Source organism: Bos javanicus, chromosome 17 (genome assembly GCF_032452875.1).
Source record: "Bos javanicus breed banteng chromosome 17, ARS-OSU_banteng_1.0, whole genome shotgun sequence".
NCBI classification, from domain to species: domain Eukaryota; kingdom Metazoa; phylum Chordata; class Mammalia; order Artiodactyla; family Bovidae; genus Bos; species Bos javanicus.
The window spans coordinates 64,290,825-64,315,481 of NC_083884.1; the positions used below are offsets into that span (position 1 = coordinate 64,290,825).

At 52.3% G+C, this 24,657-nt stretch overlaps 2 protein-coding genes across 4 annotated transcripts in view; one reads left to right on the plus strand and one right to left on the minus strand.

The window, feature by feature from the left end:
- KCTD10 (potassium channel tetramerization domain containing 10) overlaps positions 1–16,746 on the plus strand; it is a 29,436-nt gene extending 12,690 nt beyond the window's left edge. For 2 of the 3 annotated variants that reach the window (XM_061385109.1, XM_061385111.1), the window contains 5 exons: positions 5,868–6,037; positions 9,067–9,156; positions 9,482–9,534; positions 10,824–11,019; positions 13,987–16,746. In XM_061385109.1, the coding sequence (XP_061241093.1) occupies positions 5,868–6,037; positions 9,067–9,156; positions 9,482–9,534; positions 10,824–11,019; positions 13,987–14,211 (734 nt within the window). In that variant the 3' untranslated portion in view covers positions 14,212–16,746. The remainder of the gene's footprint in view (positions 1–5,867; positions 6,038–9,066; positions 9,157–9,481; positions 9,535–10,823; positions 11,020–13,986) is intronic. The other variant, XM_061385110.1, reaches the window with a different exon arrangement.
- The window catches only part of MYO1H (myosin IH), a 42,002-nt gene continuing 33,696 nt past the window's right edge, over positions 16,352–24,657 (minus strand). The window contains exons 23-30 of the mRNA XM_061385105.1: positions 24,014–24,173; positions 23,139–23,222; positions 22,234–22,327; positions 21,968–22,023; positions 21,070–21,205; positions 20,449–20,519; positions 19,989–20,086; positions 16,352–18,789 (exon numbers count right to left, since the gene is read on the minus strand). Of these exons, the coding sequence (XP_061241089.1) occupies positions 18,657–18,789; positions 19,989–20,086; positions 20,449–20,519; positions 21,070–21,205; positions 21,968–22,023; positions 22,234–22,327; positions 23,139–23,222; positions 24,014–24,173 (832 nt within the window). The 3' untranslated portion in view covers positions 16,352–18,656. The remainder of the gene's footprint in view (positions 18,790–19,988; positions 20,087–20,448; positions 20,520–21,069; positions 21,206–21,967; positions 22,024–22,233; positions 22,328–23,138; positions 23,223–24,013; positions 24,174–24,657) is intronic.

The following is a 24,657-nucleotide window of genomic DNA, read 5'->3' on the forward strand; positions in this document are numbered from 1 at the left end:
TCGGGACCCTTGCCCTCCTAGGCTGGGGCCTGTTGAGGACTCACCGACCTGAACTGGGGTTGCAGCTCCCGTTCTCGTGTCTGGTGACCCTCCTCAAGTTGTCTAATCTGCTGACATCTCGTTTCTCCATCTGCTAAATGGGCACGGTGGCACCTACTTCCTGGGGCTGTTGGTCCATAGGAAGCGTTCAGTATATGTGCATTCAGTGTGTGGTTTTTTTGTTTTCGTGGAAAGTCCTGTTAATACAAGATGAAGAATTGCTTCCAGTGGTCCTGCTTCCAACCCACCGGGAACGCTCAGAACCCTGAAACAGAGAGCATCCTTCTCTGACCGGGTTTACGGAGGAAGGTGGCATTTGGTTGAAAGATGGCCCCATCTTTCATTGCTTGTCCTGAGCTTGCTTGAGACCAGGCCACAGCCTGGCTTGGCCTTACCTTCCCTGTTTCTGAGGCTGGCATCTGTGCTGACGCCCTGCCTCTCTGGGGATGGTAGTGCCTGGGAGAGGGGCGAGTTTTGACCCCTGGTGGGATTGGGGGCCCTGGGCCCGGTGTGCACATCATGTTCTCAGATCCTAAGAGAGCGCACCCTTGAGCTGTCCACCAGTGGATGCGTCTCCCTGTGTCCTGGAGAAGCCAGTCTGTGGGGCCCGAAGTCCTGCTTCCCTGGGCTCCCAGTGACCTTGGGTTTCTGGCCCAGCAGCAGCAGGCGAGTGAGGCCAGAACCCCAGAGCTGCCTCCACACCATGCCCAGAAGTCCGCGCCGAGCTGCTTAGGAGTGGGAGGGTCCCCTCTGCTGGGCCACACCCAGCATCGCGGGAGTGTTTGTGGAAATCAAGACAATAGCGCCCCAGCTGCCGAAGGAAACAGACCTTATCTGAGAGCCCAGGATCACTGTGGCTTTACTTCCGCCCTGCCCAGTCCTTGGCAGGGCTCAGGAAAAGCGCCCAAGTTGCTTCAGAAGCAAAGTGGGAGCCTCATCTCCCTGAAGGGCCCTCGCCTGTGGTGGCCTGATGCCATGTCACAAAGGAGACGCAGTCCGGGGCTTTCCCGCCCCCAGCTGGGAGGCTCCCGGGAGTGGCAGCAGCAGGCCTGCGTGGGCTTCTCAACAGCTGCCGGACCATGTGCTTGCCTGGGGCTTCCTGGAAAGCCCAGCGTCCCCAGGGAAGGAGTGTGGTTTTTGGATATGCCAAACCACAGCTGTTTTCACTTCAGGGGAGCACCAGCCCCCTTCGAGCCATTAGGAAAAGCTCACAGTATGGCCTTTTGGGGGCTTTGTTACATTTAAGAGTCACCCTAACCCTTTGAGGGGTGGCTGCTGCTATTACGGATCAGTGAGAAATCCACTCCCTAATGGCTCAGATGGTAAAGAATCTGTCTGCAGTGCGGGGAACCTGGGTTTGATCCCTGGGTCGGGAAGATCTCCTGGAGAAAGGCATGGCAACCCACTCCAGTGTTCTTGCTTGGAGAATCCCATGGACAGAGGAGCCTGGGGGCACAGTCCATGGGGTTGCAAAGAGTCAGACATGACTGAGCAGCTGACACTCAGGCACATCTCAGAGAGGTGAAAGGCTTTTTCAAAATATACAGAGCTGGAAACGAGGACGCTACTGAAGGCAGAACTGGCTAGCTCTTACTATCTGCTTTGTGTAGTTTGGTGTGGGCTCAGCCCTCAGGCTGGGGCGCCCGAGTGTGGCAGCCTTGTGGCCCAACCACCAGCTTAGAACTGAAGCCCTTTCAGGCCTGGACGTCAGGCTGGGTGTCTGGTCCTCCAGCCAGCACTGTGCTGGCAGAGCAATCCTGTTGGCCCCTGGGGAAACACTGCACAGCCCCACCCATGGCCTGAGCATGCCTTCAAATCTGCAAAACAGGGTAGACTTTCTGCATCTCACAGCGTCATCCTGGCCTTTAGGTGGGAAGGCTGTCGGTGACAGTGAAGTGTGCCACAAACAGGTGGGCGAAGCCAGCAGGACGGCTTTCTGGTTACGGAACAAGGGCCCTGAAGGCCCCAAACTGTGTGCATTGCGTTGGTAGAAATCTCCACAGGATACCTGAGAAGCTGGTGGCTTCTGGAGAGGGGACCCGGGGTCCTGGGTGGTGGCAGACTCTCTTGCACTCCACGCCCTTCTGCCTGTCTGAATTGTATATCGTATGGATTGGGAAGATCCCCTGGAGGAGGGTATGGCAACCCATTCTAGTTTTCTTGCCTGGAGAAGCCCATGGGCAGAGGAGCCTGGAAGGCTACGGTCCATAGGGTTGCACCAAGTCGGACACAAATGTGACTGAGCACAGCACAAAGTGTCAGTAGGGACTTCCTTGGTGGTCTGCTTGTTAAAGGTCCACCTTCCAGTGCTGGGGACAGGGGTTCAACGTCCTGATCAGGGAGCTAAGATCCTACATGCCACAGGGCAGCTAAGACCACGCCGCAATAGGAGAAGCCCGCAAGCCACAACTAGAGAGAAAGCTTGTGTGCTGCAATGAAGGCCCATTGCAGCCAAAAAAACCCCAAAGTGTCAGGAGTGCCGAGGCAGAGAAACCCTGCCCTGGAGATCCTGATTCAGGAAGGAGGCTGCTTCCAAGAGTCTGAGTTTGTAACAGGGACTCAAGTACCTAGGCAAGTTTGGGGCCATAAAGATCTACCTTAGTATGGCAAAGGAGAGGTCGGTGAAAGCTTCCTGGAGGAGGTGGGGGAAGGAAGGAGAGAGGAGGAATGTGGTCTGCTGCTCCCGACCCTAAGTGGAGCCTTCTCCCAGGTTCCCCGGAAGCCATGCAGACCACTGTCCCCGGGGCTGGAACACGCCGTCTCCAGTCACGAGGACCTGTATACAGGGCTCAGCGTCAGAGACCTGGTTTGAGTGCTGCCGATAGACCTGGCATTGTGCTCTGTGGCTCCAGTACATTCTCTCGCCTTTATGCCAGCGCAGGGAGGCACCATTTTAGAACGGGAAACTGCCGGACCGAGAGGTTCAGTGAAATGCCGATGTCATCCAGCAGGCAAGCGCGGAGCTGGGTTTCCAGCAGAGGCCCACGCTGGGTGCGTCTTTCAGCCCGTCCGTCCAAGAGCCTCTGGGTCTGCACCCCTCACCCTTCTTTCAGCCCTGCCCAAGGGGCTGGGGGACTCCAGGTCATCCTGATGTGGCTTGGCCTCTCTCAGCTTGTCTACACGCTAGTAACCAGAGCTGACTGTTTGAAAGGGATCGATTCCTGCTATGAAAGCAGCAAAAATATTTTTGAAGTCACAATGCTAATTGAAACCTCATGGAGAGCGCGCCTGGCTCTCCTTTTTTTTTTTTCCCTCATTTGTCCAAAGTATGATTCCTTCGCCACAAGCATTTCCTGGCAGCATTCTTGAGCCAGAGCCCAGTGTCACGGTCCGCCTGTTGGTTTATGGAGACTCTGGAGTGTCACTCGGGTAATTGATTTCAGGGGCCCTTGCTCTTAGCTGCCGAGTCGTCCACTCAGTGAAGGCAGGGGAAGAGGTTTTCTTCCCGGAGCAGCTGAGTGGAGCTGGTTGCCATTTCTCCCAAAGACCGAGGTTCCCCGTGGCTCCTCAGTTCTGTACAATGAAAGGAGTCTTCCAACGAGTTTCTCGCTTGTTCTCTGTGGCTTACTGCTGCCTCCCCAAATAGGGGATGTCCCTGAGCCTCTCTGAGCCTCTCTTTTATCTATGGAAAATGTAAGAGAGTGAGCATCTCTCATCAAGAACTGGTGGGAAGGTAATCCGGCCTTACCGTACCACGTCAGCTCATTGGAAGGGGGCACTTGATCCACAGTTGCAGAGGTCACAAGGCAGTGGCCTGCAGGCCCGGCTCTGGCTGCCCTGTGGGGGGTTAATGACAGGTTTACAGCTAGTTTTGTTGTTCAGTCACTGAGTCATGTCCGAACTCTTTGAGACCCAGGGATTGCAGCACACCAGGTTCCTTGTCCTTCAGTATCTCCCAGAGTTTGCTCTAACTCACGTCCATTGAGTCACTCATGTTGTCTGACCATCTCATCCTCTGCTGCCCGCTTCTGCTCTTGTCCTCAGTCTTTCCCAGCATCAGGATCTTTTCCAGTTCTTCAGTTTACTGAAAAATCAGGAGATTTCACAGGGAAGTCTGCATTTTTGGCTTCTCCTGGAGTATTGGGCCTCTCAGCCACACTTTGGCTAGAGTGGGAGGAGCTTCCTTTGGGGAGCGGGGCCTGTACTCTGATTGGCCCCGCCCGTACACACTCAGTGGTCCTGTTTGCTCAAGGATCTGAGCTGCGGGACAGACGCTGAGCCTGTACTGTGTTGTCTCCACTGGAGAAAGGAGCGATAGCATCAGCGGGCACCGTCAAGATGACAGGACTCGCCACCCCATGAAGACCTCATCCTTCCTCGGATCCAGGCCCCCATCTTTGATTTGCATTTGCCGAGACTGCAGATAAACTTCTCACTGTGCTCAGGAATCCAGAGCCTGTGACCAACCTGTAACCAAAGGCCCAGGAGCTGTGGACTGAGGAGTAGTTGGCTCGGGAAGCATGGAAATGGCCTTGTCAGCATTCCTGGTGATGGTGATAGGCACCACCCAATTCGTGTGCTAGAGCACCTGCGCACCCTTGGTGGCGCTGGGTTAGGGGCAGGTGGGCCGACTTGCCACTCCGGGTGTGACAAGGTGCCTTGGCTGATCTTGGCCTTTGTTGACTTCTGCTGATCCAGGGCCTAGGTCTGAGGAGGACTCGGGGAGGACATAGTGGTCTCAGGAGTGGAAACCTGGCGCTTTTCCCAGACTGAGCAAGCAGAGGCAGAGTGTGACTGATTGCTGTGTAAACCTCCCAACTGCCCTTCCCCTGCAGCATGCAACAGGAGACGGGGGGCCCCCTTCCTGGGGTGATGCCACGGGTTGGGAAGGCCCAGACCCCTCCATCTGTCTGGCTTCACATTTTCTCTCGAGGCGTGCTTGGTCTTACTTCCTTTTCTGGTACCTCCTTCTCCTCTTCCCAGGCTCTAGTCCACTTTCCCCCTCCCAATAGCATGTATGTTTCAGCCGAGGAATCCTGAGAAGCATGGCTTTCTAGTGGCGGAGAAGCGGGCAACGCAGGCCAGTGTGGGATTGGAGATTGGAGAGGATGCTGATAAGTGAGAGGGCTTGCCTTGTCCTGCCCCCACCACCAAGGCACAGTTTTGCACCATGCCTACTTCCTGTCAGCAGCTGGGAGCCGTTTCCATTTCTCATAAATGCCAGCGCCGTCTCCCCAGGTCAGGCTGAACCACTCGAGGGCAGGGTCTGTCTGGTCACCACTGTATCTCAGGTCCCTAAATGCCTTGTGTGGGGTCACGGATGGGATTTCTTCTGGTGGTGCTGGTGAGTGCCTGGGGGGCACCCTTGGGAGCCAGATGTCACAGCCTGTGGGCAGCGAGCCTTCTGCTTCCTTAGAAATGGCTCTGCTGTGTGGGAGTCTGAAAAAAGTATTGTTGAAAAAGAAGGAGTGGATGTTTTCACCCCAGAAGCCTTCCCACCATCCATGGGTTGTGGTCGTTGGGACCCTATTTTTATCCAGATGTGGGGCATTAGGTCCTCTTGGGATGCACTTGACAAAGGGATTTTTGAGGCAACTTAGAAACACACTTTCAGGACGCAGGGACCCTGAACCTGGAAGAGCCTGAGACCAGTGAGTCCGGATGTGGTGTCTGCAGCCAGCAGGGCTGGGAGGCCATGGCGGTGCTGCCAGGCAGGACCTCCATCAGCCCTTTGCTGGGAGCCAGGCGGGTGAGGCCGCTGCCTTCTTCGTGGTCCTGCTGACCCCGGGAGGTGGACGGAACCAAGAGCCACCTCATTCCCCTCAGGACCTTCCAGGAAAGGCACACCCAGCTGACGAACCCCTCTTTCCCGCCTCCTCCCACCGCAGGCTGGATCCTCATTGACCGGTGTGGCAAGCACTTCGGTACGATACTCAACTACCTTCGCGACGGGGCGGTCCCCTTGCCCGAGAGCCGTCGGGAGATCGAAGAGTTGCTGGCAGAAGCCAAGTACTACCTGGTCCAGGGCCTGGTGGAAGAGTGCCAGGCCGCCCTGCAAGTAGGTGTCCCCCGGCCGGGCCACCCGCCTCCGGTTCCCCTCTCTGCGGAGGAGGGCACTTCCTCCCTCACTGAGCTGCTGTGCGAGTTAATGAGTTGACCTCGGGGCTGCTCCCCTCTGGCCAGCTTGACCCCTGAGAGGCTTACCTGGGACTCCCGGGCCACCTGATTGCTCTCCAGCGTATTTCAGCCCCCATGGTTTCGGGTCCTCTCCTGTGTACATTGCAGCCCTTCGGTACCCAGCTATGGGGTATACAACTTGTTCTGTTTTCTGGACCCTTCTGGGGACTTACCCATGAGTCATTGTTGAGAGTCCACCATAATCTTAGACAGATACCCCTCACTCCTCAGCTGGACCTGGGGCAAGACCACTGGGATCAAGTCTGCTGCTACTGCTGCTGCTAAGTCGCTTCGGTCGTGTCCGACTCTGTGCGACCTCGTAGACGGCAGCCCACCAGGCTCCCCCATCCCTGGGATTCTCCAGGCAAGAACACTGGAGTGGGTTGCCATTTCCTTCTCCAATGCATGAAAGCGAAAAGTGAAAGTGAAGTCGCTCGGTCGTGTCCTACCCTCGGTGACCCCATGGACTGCAGCCTTCCAGGCAAGAGTACTGGAGTGTGGTACCATCAAGTCTAGGGAGAGTAAAATCCCTGCAGAACCAGAGTGCCTCTTGATGGGGCCAGCAACTGTGAAGACGTGGCAGAGAATCAGAAGAGTCCCTGTAGGTTGTCAGAGGCATCGATCTGTATTCGTGAGGCTCACGTTTGCGCCTCTCCCAGCCGCCTGTCCGCGTGACTCCCCGTGGAGGCAGCCCCGTCACGCCTATCTGCCTGAGGAACTGTTAGCTTACACATACCACCTCCCCTGAGAGTCTGTGAACTCACTGTACGTCTAATGGAACGTTGAAGTCTACTTTTTTCTTTTCATTTCGTGTTTATGTTTATTAAAGTAATGCAGGTAAAGCATTTACAAAGGCAAGTCAGTACTGTAGGTAAGGTTGATGTCTAAACCACTACCATACGCCCTCGACCCCCTCCCACCCTGAAGCAGCCTCTTCTGATTCTTACAGCAGTTGTTTTTTCCCATATTTCTTACATTGCTATTTATTGATTGTCCATTTTCGGCATTATCTACTGACATTTCTATAGAAAGTGGAAAGTTAGCTCATGCACCACCCCAAACCACTACCAAACTTGCATGCATGTATTCCTTCTCTCAATATCGTTCTCAAAGTTCTGATTAAACCGGTACTCAGAGCTCACAGTGAGTCATATGAATATTGTTACCAGTTGAGCCATAGAGTATACAGCGATTATTTCCTTTCTCTCATAACTTTTCAGTTTGCCAGAATTAGTCGTTGCTTCATTGTTTTTTGTTGGCTTGGTTTTCTAAGCACACAATCCGAATGTAGCCCCAAGTTCTCAGAAACCACAGTCTCCTTTTGGTCTGCTCAGACGCATCAGGGAATCTGTTTCGCCTTCGTCTTAGAGACGCCCTCTGGCTCCTTTTTGTGGTTTCTGTTAGTCTGAGATTAAACCTCAGGGACCTGGCCGCCTAGTTTCTGTCACTTTTATTGTTCTCAGACAGTTGTATCTTTTCAAGGCTTCTGTTGAGTTTTTCGTTTCTGCTCTCATATTTCTGACTCCCAAGAGCCCTTTCTTGTTCTCCACGTGCTCTTAATGTGGCACGCCAGCCTTGTTTCATAGGATGTGATACTCTTGTCATTCCCGTCTCACTGTTGGAAGTTTCCTTTGTGCTGCCTTCATCGTGTGGCTCCTCCTCTTACTTGTTCTCTTTGTCTTGGTTTCAGTCTCATATTTCAGAGGCTTTCTGAATCTAATCTGATGGTCCTCGGTCTGTTGAAATTTAAGCTCTGAAAAAACTGTAGGTATTGGTCTTTGTTGTTCTGTGGGCTTCAGTGGCGATTGATAAGACTGACTTCTTCAGTGGGAACTCTCAACGTCAGAATCTATAAACGCTCCTTCTGGACAGGTGGTTCTCGTAGAGGAGTCCTCCCCTCTCTAGCCTGGTTGGTATGAGCCTGACTGGCTGTCTTTTGGGATCTGAGCAGAAGGGGTAGGTATCACCATTGAGCGTGTAGATAATTCACTGAATCCCCCCTTTTCAGAATAGCAAGTCAGCCTTGTCCTCTCCTGTACAAACTTCTCCAGGAAAGTGGGCTTTTCTCCTGCCAGGCTGGGGCAGGACATCCATCTGGGGTCTCACCAGTGTTTCTGCCAACAAGCAGGCAGTCCTCAAGTCCTGCTCTCAGCCCCCCAGCCTTCAGAGCTGTTCTGGGAAGATCTCCCAGACTCTTTCAGCCGGCTTGGATTTCAGCTTTCCCCTTCTGCTTGGTCATCACTCACCGGAGGCCTGCTTTCCAGCCTCGAATCCGTGACATCTCTTGCCTGCTGACCGTACTTCTCCTGTCCTTTTCTTCTTATGGGCTTATACCTTTTCATTTCTCTACAGTCGTTGCAGTGGACTTTGTAGGAGTTTTGATGCAATCATATTTCATCTGCCTTGTTTAGGGTTTGAGTGGCTTCCTGGGCCATAAGAAGACTTCCTTGGTGGCACGGACGCTAAAGCGTCTGCCTACAATGCAGGAGACCCAGGTTCGATCCCTGGGTCGGGAAGATCCCCTGGAGAAGGAAATGGCACCCCACTCCAGTACTATTGCCTGGAAAATCCCATGGATGGAGGATCCTGGTAGGCTACAGTCCATGGGGTCGCAAAGAGTTGGACACAACTGAGCAGCTTCACTTTCTTTTCACTTTCACTGAGCTATGAAAAAATGTTATCATAGTTAGTATTTACGGAACACTCTGGCATTTAAGACTCCTGGCCAAAGAGCAGGTTCATTGGAGAACTCCACTCTTGATCGTTGCCCAGCTTATAAGATCGTCCTCCTCTCTTCGCAGCCGTGGCTGCCCCATCTCCTCTCACCAGAACCTGTCTTTGCCTGGCAGGCCAGCTTAAATAATCCAATGCTGGGCAGGCCTCCCAGGCTGAAAGTATGTTTTGTTCCAGCAGAACAAAGATACTTACGAGCCATTCTGCAAAGTTCCCGTCATTACGTCATCCAAGGAAGAACAGAAACTTATAGCGACGTCAAATAAGGTATGTTGGAGGCACCCTTGTGGCATTTCTTTTGCTACTGAAATGGTGGGGATTCTTCTGAATAGGTTTTGAAATATGTCTAAAATTGCTTGCACAAGGTCTGAGATGGGGTCAAGAATGGGAGCCTGCGGCTCACCTTGTGTTGCCCCTGGTATTGGGGTCATGCCGTCTCCATCTCAGCCCCTCCCCACCCCGCAGGCTACGCTTACCTGCCTCTTCAGGCTGGTGGCAGGGCCCCAACTCCGAGGGAAGCCAGTGGTTCTCTGTACCTGCACTCCCAAGTAACTCTCTTCTTTCTGTTTTTTTTCCCTAAAACAACCCACAGCCAGCTGTGAAGTTGCTCTACAACAGAAGTAACAACAAATACTCGTATACCAGGTAACGTGTTGGCCAGAAAAGACCTCTGTATTCATGCCTGCCAGGCCCAGCTCCCTGCCCCCACATTCCCTTCAGTTGAAAACACACGTTCCCTTTCTGCACCTCTAGAGTGCCCTGCTGGATAGATAGTTATGAAATCTAATTCCCACACACTGTAAAATTCACCCTTTTAAAAATACACAGCTCAGTGCTTCTTACTATGTTCACAGAGTTGTGTACCCATCACCACTTACCTCATTTTAAGCCGTTATCATCATCCCAGAAGGAAACCTGGACCCGTTATCAGTCACTCCCCGTACTGCTCCTCCCTCCTACCTCCCCCAGCCCTAGGCAGCCACTGCTGTGTTTTCTATTTCTGTGGATCTGCCTACACTGGACATTTCATGTAGATAGAATCATGCAGTACGTTGTTTTTTGTGTCTGGCTTCTTTGACTCAGCATAATGTTTTCAAGGTTCATCCATGTTGTAGCATGATCAGTACTTCATTCCTCTTTATGGCTGAATAATATTCCACCATCCAGACAGACCACATTGTTTCTCCATCCACCAGTTGTGGTTGGGCAGTTAGGGTTGTTTCCACCTTTTGGCTGTTAGGAATAACGCTGCTGTGGACGTGTGTGTGCGCACACACATTTCCATTTCTCCTGGGTAGATACCTAGGAGTGGAATTGCTGGGTCACGCAGGAACTCCAGGTTTAATCATTTGAGGATCTGCCGGACTGTTCTCCACAGTGACTACTACACCATTTTATGTTCCCACTAGCAATATATATGGGTTTCTAGAGTGCCGTTTGCCTCTTGGGAACATGTGGCTCCAAATCAAGAATTACAGGAAGTAGGGTTGATGAAGTCAGTCGAGACCAGTACATGGACCCAGGATAAGCAGTCTCTTTTGGGCTGGTTGCTCAGCCTTTCACGGGGCTCCATGGAGCGTGCCTCTGTGTCCCCCACCTGCCGCCTGTGCCTGCAGAGCCCTGTGTTTTCAGCGTTTCGTCCCTGTCTTTGGCACAGCAGGGCAGCCACTCGAGCACAGCCTTGGGGGCCAGAGCTGTCTTTTTGAGACTCAGCTCTGCCATTTATTAGTTTTTGACCTTGGGCAGCTCCCTGATTTGTCTGATCCTTGCTTTCCTTTGAGCGGTAGGGACTACCCTGCCGCCTTCTTGGGCTTTTTGTGAGGTTGGTAAGGGTTGGTGGCGATAAGGGGTCTGCATGTGGAAACACTACCCCACCGGTGGTGGCCCGTAACACCTGCTGGTGATCAGTTGCCTTATCACCTGCTCTTTTGCAGCAATTCTGACGACAATATGTTGAAAAACATCGAACTGTTTGATAAGCTGTCTCTGCGCTTTAACGGAAGGGTCCTGTTCATAAAGGACGTCATTGGGGACGAAATCTGCTGCTGGTCCTTCTACGGCCAGGGCCGCAAGATCGCCGAGGTCTGCTGCACCTCCATCGTCTACGCCACTGAGAAGAAGCAGACAAAGGTAAGGGCCTGCAGAGGGCGGTGCCAGGTGGCTGGGCTGAAATCCATGTTCGTCCAACTTCCCTTTCCCTTCAGCCAAATCCACTGCAAGAGGCAAAGGCTCTAAAGATGTTTTCTGGACTCAACTCCTCACTGGTGCTTACTATCTCTAGGGCCCTGGAAAGGTCCCAGTGTCGCTTGGAAAAACAGCATGGCATTTCGTTTCGGACACCCAGCAAGGAGAGGCAGTCGCACTGCTGCTGGGTTCCTTTTCTGTGACTGGGATTCACACGGATCCTTGTCCCCACATGTACCCTGCCACCCGTGTTTTCTCCTCTGCCGTCAGTGATCTGACACCACCTTGCCATCCTCCACACGACATGTATTCCCACCAGCCTGGCTGCATCCATCTCGCTCATCAGGAGCAGTGCTCCCTCCAAGGTCTTGACCTTGAGCGTCTGGCTGTGACCTACTCCTTCCTTGTCGTCTGTCCTCCCCACTGACCTGGGCAGCCCTCCGCCCTCACGGGGCTCACTGGGCACTCCTCCTGAACCCCGGGGGCTTCCTTCCCAGTGCGCGATTCCCTGACTGATCTGGACGCTGCGGACCCATTTTTATGTCATCCTCCGCAAGCCAGTGGGCCTGACCTTTCCGTTGGCCTCTGTCCCTGTGTTCTGCAGAGCCCCATCATGCTGCAGTGTGGTTAGAGATCAGGTCCCACGCTCACTGAATTCACTCCCTTTACGTCTCTGCTTGCCTCCCTCCCTTATGTGCCCTTTCTTTTTTCTTCCCCCTTCCTTTTTTTTTTTTTGAAGTATAGTTGATCATACACTGTGGTATTAAATTATTCCTGTGAGAGTGACTCGGTTACACATGCATATATTCTTTTTCATGTTCTTTCCCATTACAGTTTACCACAGGATACTGAATCTAGTTCTCTGTGCTTTCCAGTAGGACCCTGTTGTTTATCCGTCCTGTATGTAATAGTTTCCATCTGCTTATCCCAAACTCCTGATCCACCTGCCCATCTCCCACATGGCAACCACCAGTCTGTGCTTCAAGTCTGTGTTTCTGTTTCATAGATAGGTTCCCTTCTGCCGTATTTTAGATTCTACATATAAGTGATATCGGGCTTCCCTGGTAGCTCAACTGGTAAAGAATTACAATGCAGGAGACCCTGGTTAGATACCTGAGTTGGGAAGCTCCCTGGAGAAGGGATAAGCTCCCCACTTCAGTATTTTTGGGCTTCCCTGGTAGCTCAGACAGTAAAGAATCCACCTGCAATGTGGAAGACCTGGGTTCAATCCCTGCTTTGGGAAGATCCACTGGAGGAAGGAGAGCACGGTAACCCATCCAGTATTCTTGCCTGGAGAATCGCCGTGGACAGAGGTGCCTGGTGGGCTACAGTCCATGGCGTCGCAAAGAGTCAGACACGACTGAGTGACTAATTACAGCCCAGCATAAGTGATACCATACTGTATTTGTTTTGCTCTTTCTGACTTTGCATAATATGATAATCTCTACTTGTTCAGTTGCTAAGTTGGGTCCGACTCTTTGAACCCCATGAACTGCAGCACACCAGGCTTCCCTGTGTTTCACTGTCTCCTGGAGTTTGCTTAAACTCCTGTCCATTGAGTCAGTGATGCCATCCAGCCATGTCATCCTCTGTCTCCCCCTCCTCCTCCTGCACTCAGTCTTGCCCAGCATCAAGGTCTTCTTTAGGAAGTCAGTTCTTTGTGTTGGGGGGCCAAAGTATTGGAGCTTCTGCTTCAGCATCAGTCCTTCCAATGAATATTCAGGGTTGATTTTCTTTAGGATTGACTGGTTTGATCTTGCTGTCCAAGGGACTCTCAAGAATCTTCTCCAGCACCACAGTTCAAAGGCCTAGTTGCCTTGCTGCATGTGGGATCTTAGTTCCCAGGCCAGGGATCGAACCTGAGTCCACTGCATTTTCTTAACTACTGGAAAACCGGGAAAGTGCTCCTAGTTTGTTTTTTTGTGTGTCTGTATGTGAATTGAATCTTCCCTTGAATATTCAAAGTCTAGTCATCATATTGATTGAACTTTAAAATAGTTACTTTATGTTTTTGGAGTTTAAGGGGCAGGAGAGGTCCTGAGAGACCTCACGGTCGGATCCCAACTGTGTATAGATTCTTGGATGGGCTCTGGAGTGAGCCTGAGCTCTTGTTTGGGCAGCTGGTTCATGGTGGAGCCAGGACGGAGGCCAGGACTCCCTTCCCGGCTTCCTTCACTCTGCGTCCTATCCCGTCAGGCTCCTGTCTCCAGGGGGATGGTGTTGGAATGGCCACCCCTTCATAGGGACTGTTTCCTCCTCCTCCTTTCAGCCCAAATCTCCAGAAGCTGAGCTTTGGCACCAACACTCGGATTCTGTTGCCCCAGGTCACTGTACTGATGTCCCAATTGGGTTTCTGCATCATTGCCATCTTCCTTGGTGCAGCATCGCAAGTGCTTTGCCAACTCTCACTGATTCATTCTGTTGCCTGAGACAGGTGCCTGGGACCTGCCTCTTATTAGTGGCGCCTGACCCTGAAGGGCGGTGAAAAGACGTGGTGCTTTACCGAGCGGGGAGGGATTGTAATTGTCTGTTTCATGAGGGCCCCCTGCTGGTGGCCCCTGTTTGGACAGAATGCTGCCTTAAGGTGTGGAATGACAGATGTGCAAGGATGCAGCCCTGTTTGTTAGAAGCACCATGTTGGGAGGGATGCCAGTGTCCAAGGAAGGGCAACGAGGGGCAGAGAGACGCATTGCACGCATCCGCTTTGTCTCCTGTGAATCCAGCGCCGTGTGTGGGTGTTGCCCATTGAAAACAGTAACCACCTGGGACGTGATCATGACCATCTTGCAGATTGTCGGGGGCCTGCTGGGGCCAGACGGCGCTGCTCTCAAGTCCTCAGCAGCAGCAGCAGAGGTGGGCGGTGGGGGAGCTGTGAAATGCTAACTTTCTGCCTTGTGTTTCGTGGGGCTGCAGGTGGAGTTCCCCGAAGCCCGGATCTACGAGGAGACCCTGAACATTTTGCTGTACGAGGCCCAGGATGGCCGGGGACCTGACAACGCACTCCTGGAGGCCACGGGCGGGGCGGCCGGGCGCTCCCACCACCTGGACGAGGACGAGGAGCGGGAACGGGAGCGGATCGAGCGCGTGCGGCGGATCCACATCAAGCGCCCGGACGACCGGGCCCACCTCCACCAGTGAGCGGGTGGGGGCCCCTGCCGCCCCCCACCTGCCGCCCGCCCCCCCGCTGCTGTGCACCGAGCACCCCCACCGGCTCCCAGCCTGCCACTTCCCCCAGAGTCTGAAGAGACTTCCCTACAAACCAAACGATTTTAGTGTTTCTCGACAAGGTGAATTGATGTCTTTACCCAGGTGAATGCACCCCAGCTGGTGAACAAGCCGGGTCCACAGTCTCTGTTTCCCAGAGAATCCGAGCAGCGCGGGAGCCAGGCTTTCCCTGCTTCCAGAGGAGGGGGTGGGTGAACGGGTGGACATGCATGTGAGAAGCGCCTGTGCAGTATTTATTTTGGTGGGTGTTGACTGCCTCTGATCTCGGGGGCCTTCCCTCCAGGGTTCAGTTTGCCAGCTGGGAGCGGGGCCCTGTGGTTGGTGGTCACCAGCGGAGTCCCCACGTTTCCCCACCTTGCAGCCCAGCGCCCTGGCCCCGCTCCTGTGTGCGGGGCCTGGCACAGGCTCCAGGGCTTTGCAAGCTGCCCATCCGGCCATGGGCACCGCTCCAAGCTTGTGGGTGGAGACCCACAGCTCCTGGCAGCGGGAGGTGTGCCCTGGAGGTTCATGCCTCTCTGCTGTGGTTCCCAGCGTGGCCCTGGCTGCCCAGCTCTGCCGAAGGGCAGACCTGTTGCCCCTTCGGGCGATCTGTGGTCTGGCTGCGGGCAATGCCCCCCCCCCCCCCCCAGCCTTGGGGACCCACTCCATTCCAGGCCGGCCACCTGGCCTGCTCACTGGCACAGCACACAGACCGCTGCCAGGTGGGCTCCATTCCTTCCTCCCCGGCCTTCTGCCCTGTCAAGCGGGGCTTGCTGCCCCAAGCAGATGCTCTCCCCTTTGCTTAGAAGAAAGGAAATCTGGCCCCAGACTCTGTCCTGGCGTCCAGGCAGGACCAGTGCTTACTACAGTGGCCTCAGGATGGCTGTTACCCGGAGATGCCCTCCGGGTCTCTGCCTCGGAGTCTTACACAGTGTGACATGGCCGTCAGTGAGCAGACCGAGCGGTTGTGCAGGTTTCTGGGGTCCGGTCGGTTTCCATGTTCATGTTTGTTTAAGGGACGTGCGTGACTGGATGCGGATGTGTGCCTGGGGGCCCGGGGGGCCCACGCTGGAGCCCTGCTGCCCGCACGGCGCTCGTGGGGGGCGGACGTTCTCGGTGACCTACCTCCCCGCCGCTCCACGCCCGTGTCGGCCCAGAGGGAGTTGTGACGAATGTGGCTGGCTGAGACTAGGCTGGTAGAGTAGTTCCAGGAAGTGAGGGTGTGTGTACGGTCTGGATGGGTTTTGTTGGCTATTCAAGTGACTGTTTTATACCAAAGGTATTAATACGGGCAGCCTTTGACAGTGTATTCCCCAAGAAACGAGTTTATATTTTGAAATGGTTTTTACTGCTTAGACTTTGTACATCCGGCCCTACTTGGGACAGTTGTATGCCTTTATTTTGTATCCAGCAGCAAAGCCTACAGTAAAACTTGTCAACAATCATGATCAAACCTAAAAATCACATACAGGGGTAGATGCTTTTTAAACTGTTGCGCGGGCAACTTTCGTATATAGGCCACCTGGATTTTATTAAGTGCTGAGGATGGGAGGGAGGGGGCTTAATTAAATATGGTTTGTAAATATTTTCTACTGTGGAAGTTTTAAACACCAACCCTGCTGTTGGGGTTGTCCTTTTCTAGAACGGTAAAGTGAATGTCAGTTCTGATGTTTTCTGTAGGAATGGAAAAGCCATCACGTAAGTTCTCTTTTGTGTTTAAATGTTTATGTGAAGAGTGAGTTTGTGGATCAGTCTGAGCTGTCGGGGGCTTCTACACCTTATGACTTAATAATGTTTCTGGCCATGTCTATTTTCACGTCTCCTCCAACTTTGCACTTGGAGTCTGGACTCTCTGCTTCCCTGGGATATGAACAAGTTCATTAAAGCATTCCACAGAGAGTGATACTGTTAGCTGCCTATAGCCGTGAGCTGATGATGACGAAGCGTTGGCTGGCCCAAGGCTCTGTTATCAGACACATTCTTCAAGGAACTGATCTCTTACGTGAGCACGAAGGGTCAGCAAAAGTCAATACCTGTATTTAAGAACCATCCAAGCAAATCACTGGCCCTAAGATTTGTTAGAGTGTAGTTTTTATTACACTGTAATAACTTACAGTGGGAAGAACCAATACGGCTTTAGGTCCCTCATAATCAGGTTTTCTTTCCAAATAAGTCATTGATTGCGGTGACTGGGGGGGCCTCTGCCCTTGACAATTCCTGGCCAGGCCTCACAGCCGCCCCCCTGCAGTGATTCAGCGGGGTGGTCGCCGTGCAGGTACCCCAGCCCTCCGTCTGGAATGTGTGCTCCCTACCACCCAGAGTCACCGTAACACGTGTGTGTCACTAACCTTTCTGTCTTTGTGCCACGGGAAAAAGTACACTCTGAGCTTCAGAAGCAGTCGCTGTATGTTGTACCAGCCTCTGTGGACGTATGTAAAATAAAAGTTATATGTAATGCTTCTACTGAAATCTTGTTTTTGTGGATCTTTTCAGAAACGCTCAGCACAGTCCTGCCACTGCACTGAGGTGTGGTTCAGAGCAGAGATCCACCTCCAGGTTGCTCAGGATGGGAAAAGCAGAGTCATTTTTTGGAGTGTTTGAACTCGCAACACTGGCAGGAAGTGTCGGGTGGAGAGGCTTCACGACTGATGGAAACGTGAATGGTCGGTCAGCGGCTCTCGCCCTGAGCGCAGGTTTGGGGTGGGGAGAGCTTCACCTCACCCCCGCGGAGCCTAAAGCCGTGAAGGATTGGGGATTTTCCTGAGTTCCACTTACTGCAAGCAGAATTCACATTTTGCAGCCATAGGCGCTCAGATCACGATTTCATTCTGCCTCAGGGGCAGTCTGACAGACCTTGTCGCCCCCTCCGTAATGACATACTCAAGTGCCCATTGAGCGCAGGTCCTACTGGGGACGTTTAAAAGCACCCCTTTGGGCGATTTGAGGTTGGCTCCCTAGAAGGCACTTTTAGTGCCACAGGACATCTGAGGGTTTGGCGTAAGATGCCTTTCCCATCCCTCAAGGGTGATCCTTTTCCCAGAACTGCTGGAACCTTTGCTTGAAGGTGTTGCTCACAGCCCCAGATTCGAGCTTCCTGGGCGTTCTCCTCAGTGGCAACAACAATGGCGATGGGCGAGGTCAGACGCCATCTTCCATCAGGACTTGGGGCAGACCGACACCTGGCAAAGGGGTGCACGCGGGGCTGAGGTCTCGCCTCCCTGGAAGGATGCCGTTAGCGCCCCAGCTGCCCACGTGGCCGAGGCGGACGCGGCCAAGCTGTGAGCAGCCGGCCCCGCCACCTGTACCGTCCCCACAGCCCGACCCCTGCCGTGAGCCGAGCCACATCTAGAAATGGGCTCCCTGAGGCCTGCTAGCTTCAGCCTGAGCCAGCCAGGGAGGAATACGGGGCGAAGGCTTTAAGACAGCATGTAAACCAAAAAGTCACCTGATTCGTTAGGTTAAAAATCACGCTTAAATATTTTGTCCTGTTGACAGAATACATTTCATCATTCAATGTGTATGAGATGCTCTATGTTGTTAGACCATTTTCAAATTGGTTTATAGCAAACTGTGAATCCTTGGTACATATTATACAACATAATCTTAAAGATTCAAACCCCTTGGGGTGGAATAGTTGTCATTTCCCAGCCAAGTTGGATCAGACTTGCTAGGGAGGAGCACTAGGCTTGATTTTTTTTTAACATGGACCTGTTTCCCAAACCTCTGCTGCTTGGTCCCAGGAGCCTCCTCCCATTCCAGAGCCCAGGCCTCACCCTCCGCCGGTAGCATCATGGTGTCTCGGGGGTGGTGATGGGGGAGACACGAACACTGGGTATTTTTCAAAGCTCGCTGGGAGTTTCCCACATGGAGACTCGCTTGAGAACCACGTGGTAAGGCATCAGGCCTTCGCCACCCAGTAAAGAGTGGGGCTTGGATATTTAATACTGAGAAGAATGGACTGTCAGCTTCTGGTCCACTGACAACTAAATGTAGTGAGTAAACTGTTTCCTTTTTCATTCAGTGTTTGCATCTGTCCCTCCAGTACCCATTCCTGACTTGTTCAGTGTGGATTCAGACAGAGGAAGAAACAAACTAGATGGTGATTGCGGTCAGTCTATGAAAGTGTTTGTCACTCAGTCATGTCTGACTCTCTGTGACCCCATGGACTGTAGCCCACCAAGCTCCTCTTTCCATGGGATTTCCCGGGCAGGAATCCTGGAGTGGGTTCCTGTTCCCTTCTCCAGGGGATCTTCCCAACCCAGGGACTGAACCCAGGTCTCCTGCTTTGTAGGTAGATTCTTTACTGTCTGAGCCACCAAAGAAGCCCAAGGAAGACTGAAATTAGGAGGATTTTAACCTGTAGTCTCATTTAAAACAGCTTACGCCTCCCTCCCCCAGACCCAGCCACTCACCACTGTTAACTGTCCGTTTTTATCTTTATAGATTTGTTCCTCTGGTCCGGTGTCAAAAACTATTGTGCCTTCTTTTCCAGGACTAATACAAAACTGTAAACTTAAAATATTAATACACAAAGTGAAATTACTGACGTGCTCCATTATTTTTCTCCCCCACCTTTGGTTCTGCAAAAGAAATTCACTTGTGATGCTTACTGGTTTCAAGATCAAATTCCTGTTTCATTACAGACTTTAATTGTATATTTGAGTGATCAGAAGAAAACCATTTCTGCAGCTAGGAAAACGGTCATGCATTCTTGTAGTGACTCTCAAATCAATTTGGCACAGCTCTTCCGCAGGCATCAGCAGTAGGGGCATGGCTGTCACCTGCTCTGGCTCAGGGGTACCCCTTTCACCTGGTGACAGCTTCCCTTAAGACCATAAGCACCTCTTTGGAAAACTAGATGGTAAGACCCCTGTTGGTTCCCTTAGGAAAATGAGTGATCACTGACTTCATTTCTCTGGAGCCCTTGTCCTAGGAGCTGAGGAGGGAAGAAAGTTGTTGCAGGTAGGCAGTGCTTCCTTTTCGGGGAGGGGCAGGCATGGTGAATCAATGAACATTTGCATCTTCCTTGATCTGTTAATACATTATTGACCAGGGACATATTAATATGTCTTTTCTTACCCAAATGTTATTGACTGGAGTTGTATCAATACATTTTTAGAGAGTGATGCAATTAACATTCCTGTACCTAGTTGTTAGGGCTTAAAATTGATCAAAGGTTCAGTATACAACTTATGGTTGTCATTATCATTCACGTTTTGCCCCATCAGATTTTTGTTCCAACCTTGTGTGTATCACAAATGCCAAGTTTATTACTGTAGTTTTCAAAATTGACGCATCGTGAAATTCTGAATGGAGAAGGATGTTTTGGTGAATCTTACGCAGATACTTTCTCTGATTGCCCGAGCAACATAGATACTAGTGTCTCAGAAGACGATAGTTCTTCAGAATATAGTTCTGATTCAGACGGTGTGCATGTTAGACCAACAAAAAGACAAAAAACCTGAGTGGTTGGTTCTGATCTGGAAAGTGAAAATGAGGCGGTGCTGGGGAAGACTTTACAGGTGTCAGGTGTAACTTGAATATATTAGTGTTATATTCAATAGTTAGTGAATTAACAATTATATTTTTGGCCAGCCAAAATAAAAATCACTGGCCACAGATGTTTGTTTCTGTAAAATTCCCCCAGTCAATAATGAGATAATAGACATTTAACACTGAGGGACTTACTGAGTCCAGATGCAACCACCTACCTTCCCTGAACAACATTTACGAGGTTCTCCTTCTTAACCAGCATGGCGAGCTTAGTAACCGCTTCAAATATGTGTTCGCACTGTAAGATGACATCTCCCTGTGGCAGAGAGGAGAGGACACAGCCGTTTCAGCGGCGTGTGCTCGGTCACTCGGTTGTGTCCGACTCTTTGTCAGTCTATGGACTGTAGCCCGCCAGGCTCTTCTGTCCATGGGGATTCACTAGGCAAGAATCCTGGAGTGGCTTGCCATTTCCTCCTCCACGGGATCTTCCCGACCCAGGGATCAAACCCGCACCTCTCTAAGTCTGCATTGGTGGGCAGGTTCTTTACCACTAGCACCACCTGGGAAGCCCTTCAGCCGTAGTGGCTTCAAGGAAAAATACCATTGAGGTTTCACTGGGGGCAGCTAAAGATATCTGCAGTGTTTCTCCCTGTTAATAGCCCCGTGGCCAGCAGTTACCTTTTGCTTGATGTCTGCTTGCAAAATGTGAATGACTAAGATCCCGTCGCTGAGGCTGCTGGTGGAGACACCTTAGGACAGATGCAAAGTCAGGGGCCAGGAACTGGACAAGTTGACGCGAATACCAAGAAAAGAGGCCCACTTGGGGGCTCCCAACCCCATGCTTTTTCCCTCCTGGCTGGGCTTTATGGGGTGGCGGGCACATACTCCAGCAGTCAGCATCTGTGCTTGGAATAAGAAGCTGTCACAGGTCTGGCATCCTACCTGGATGCTGGAGTGAGATGCCATGGGCCTTTATGCCAGAATCAGAGGCACAGGCCAGGCCTGGGGCTGCCCTGGGTTTTGTGGGCACCCTTCACTTAGGTCATTTTTAAAATATTGATTTATTTGGCGGTGCTGGGTCTTAGTTGTGCCATGTGGGAATCTGGTTCCCTGTCCAGGACCCCCTGAACAGGGAACCTGGGCCCTCTGGGCCCCCTGCGTTGGGAGCGCAGAGTCTTAGCCACTGGACCACCAGGGAAGTCCCTCACTTGGTCTTTCAGTGAAGGAGCTGCTTCCTTGCTGGTGCTCCTGGGAGCTGAGTCCACCCAGTGAGTCAGCTTAAGATTGCCTGCTTCTTACCTTTGAGGGCGGGGTACTCTATTTTCTGCTTGATTTTGGCAAGTTCCACCACGTAGGCTGCTTTCTGAGTGAGGATGAGCTGCCGCTGCCGCGTCTTGAAGCCTTTCCTGTCATATTTAATGACCGGAACGCCGTACTGCAAGGAGGTGGCCGTCACTGCGAGGGATGCTCGAATCATGGGCGAGGGGCAGACTACTGAGTTCCCTGTTCCTCGGACTCGAGCATCGTGGCTTCAGGCACTCAGATGGTGCACAGATGGGTTTTCTCTGAACCCTGGCTCTCTGTGAGATAGACATGATTCCTGGCTCTGCCTATGGTGCTGACCTGAGGAATTCAAGGCCCTGGCGTCGGCCTCACCAGGCTGCTCTGAAAACTCAGCAGAGATGACCCAGTCACAGGTCTCTGGTGCCCAGGAGACCAAGTGATCCAGCAGCCCCTGAGCCGCCACAGTCACTGGGTGCTGCGTGCCTGCACCCCTCACACCCCCCGACCCCTCCGTCCTCCCCATTCACAGAAACACGAAGGCACCGAGACCGTAAGTCACCTGCCCAGGGGTTGCACAGCTCAGTTACGAAGCCCACATGGGTTCCCGGGCACCCCCGCCACACTGCTTCTAACAGGATGTTTAATGATTACGTGCATGGCCGCATTCCACTCAGCTTCACAGGACATCAGACACAGTGGCGTGACAGATAAGGACCGTAAGAACAGCAGCGGGTACCCAAGATTATGGGTCCCCATGATCTCAGCCTCTGGAGCAGCACAGCTGAGAGCTGGGGCCACACACACGCACCCCTGCTTTTAGATACTGCTTCCAGCCCCGCTTTGTGTAGAAGACACCCTATTCGCAGACCCTGTGGGGAAGTCCCGTCTCAGGCAAGGACACACAGCTCCCTACCTGGATTTTCTCGCTGCTGAGGAGTTGAAGCACTTTGGGATTAATGTCTCCTTCATCTAAGGAGGCAACCAGAACACAGCGAGTCATCACTGGGTACCAGCCCTGGGCAGAAGCCAGAGGCATCGGCTGGTTTTACATCCCCCTGTGACCTAGACCTCAAGCTGGGAGATAGCTGTCAGGAAATGCTAGGTGTCAAACATCGTCCTTTGACTTTTTTTTTTCTTCAAATAGGGCAAATGAGCATGTAGATGGAAAAAGGGACTTACCTACTCGGCTGTTGGCAAAGGGTTGATGTAGGCTTTCTGTGTAGCCTTCTTTCTTTCCATCGAATATTTCACTCATGACCACCTTTTCCTGCATCTGGTAGAGTTAAAAGTACAGAACGGTAGCCATGAGGCTTTGGGGATCCAAAGAGGACCATGTTAGCACTGACTTCCTGAACAAGTCAGGCTCCCTGGTGAGCCTTGCCACACCTCTGCTGAGGAGTCAGAGCACGCAGAAGTCAAACACATCTGGCTTGGGCCAAAGCTCCAAACACTCTACTGCTTAGAGACTGCGGTTGATGCTTGGGCTTGTCTCTACTTGCACTGACTTCTTGGAAGTAGAATGTTCACTGTTTCAGAGAGCACTTTCTTCTAGGTCAGAGATGACACACTACAGCCTGCGGGCCAAATCCAGTAAAGTGTTGTGAGTGGTGTATATTTTGGAGCATGGCTGTGCCCTTTATTTACAGGTTGTCTCCGGCAGCTTGCGTGCTGCCGTGGCACAGTAATTTCAACAGAAATGGTGTGGCCCACAAAGCCTAGAATACTGCCCTCTAGCTCTTTATAGAAAAAAAAAAATCTGCTGACTGGCAGATGAACATAAAACCACACCTCCAGAGAGGGGGCTGTCTGGATGGTGTTTCCATGGTAACAGTGCTAGCAAGAGCGTGGTGGTGTTTCCATGGTAACAGTGCTAGCAAGAGCGTGATGGTGCTTATGCCACTTGCCAGTTCAGGAGGGCTCTGTGCTAAGTGGCCACATGCATCTTATCCTCAAGGCGTGTATGAGGCATGAGCCTTATGTGAGCCTTGGCTTACAGGTGAGACGTGAATGAGGACCAATGGCCCTCACGGGGCTCCACCCACCCCTCTCTGGTCCTACCACCTGCCCGCATGCTGTGTGCCTACCAGGGCTCTCCTCTCGGCGGTGATCCCACGGCAGTACTTCCGGACCAGGTTCCTGGTGCACATCTTCCTGAGCAGATCGGATGCCTGTGTGGGGAACACGCCGTTTTCCACCTGCCTCCCTCACCTGCCCCCACTTTTAGGCTTCAGCCACCAAAACAGAAGCTTTGAAAGTAGGGCTGAATTCAGTGTGATGTAAAAGCACAGCGTTAATATTTTCTGATCAAAGAGAGCTGCTCATCTTCCAGTCTTTCTGCTAAACTGTCTTATGGCTGAACTGGTGGTTTTTAACCTTGAATGAGTTTTGAGTCCCCTGGATTGCTGGCTAGGATGTTCCAAGAGACACCGACTCAGGGGCCCCGGTGGGAGGGGGCCCAGGAATCTTACAATCGCCCCTACTCTGTGCTCCAGACACACAGGGTCCCCGGAGCATCTTCTGAGAAACACTATTCTAGGCGACCGTCCCTGAACCCATGTGAAAGGTTCCAATAAAGACAGAAGCCATTCAGAAGTGCTGTGTGTAAACAGAGCTCCTCTGGTGTCATACTTCGAGAGAGAATATGACAGATTCTGAGTTCAGTTTCTCAGGCATCACCCTCACGGGAAAATGCTTTATCTGGTGAGGCAGCACAAAGCAACAGTCTTCCCTAGAGGCTCAGCTGGTAAAGAATCCGCATGCAATGCGGGAGACCTGAGTTCGATCCCTAAGTTGGGAAGATCCCCTGGAGAAGGGCATGGCTACCCACTCCAGTGTTCTGGCCTGGAGAATTTCATGGACTGTACAGTCCATGGGGTCGCAAAGAGTCGGACACAACTGAGCAACTTTCACTAAGCTCCACCCACGCCATCTGCCACATGTGTTCTGGAATGGTCCTTACAGTTTCCAAGATGCCAGGAGGCCTCAGCCAGCTCTTGTCCAAGACATTCTTCGGGACGTGATGCCGAAGGTTCAAGATGTAATTCTTGCGCACGAACACGATGAACTCCTCGTTGTCAGGACAGAGGGGCTTGTTGCGATTGATGAACCCCTTTATGAACCTACACGGGAGAGAGAGTTGTTAGTTGCCTCTTTCCTCACTTCCTGTTTCTTCACTGAGTTCTCTCCCACACTGGTTTGATTCAGCGTCAGCCAAAACGATGGGAGATTAAATTTGCTCACCACATAGGGCCACGAGGGTCAAACCTGCCCCCAGAGACATGTTCTATTTCACCCACACCATGTTTTGGTTTTGTTTTGAGTAACCTGAATCTGTTGCCAAAAGAAACAATTTGGAGGTATTGCGGGAAAGCCAGGTTTCCAGCTTTCCTTGAAAGAAAGCCAAAGGTCTGGCCAGACTGGCCTGAGAGCCGTGGGCTGAAGCGGGGTGATGACCGCCCCTCTGAGGTGCACCGAGGGTTTCTTTTGGCCTCGGTACCCACCCTACCGTTCTTCTTCATCCCAGCTTATGAGACCTGCTGCACCAGCCTGGCCTCAGAAGGCATTTGACTTTGTGACTTGAGAACTAGGCTAAGAGAAACGTCA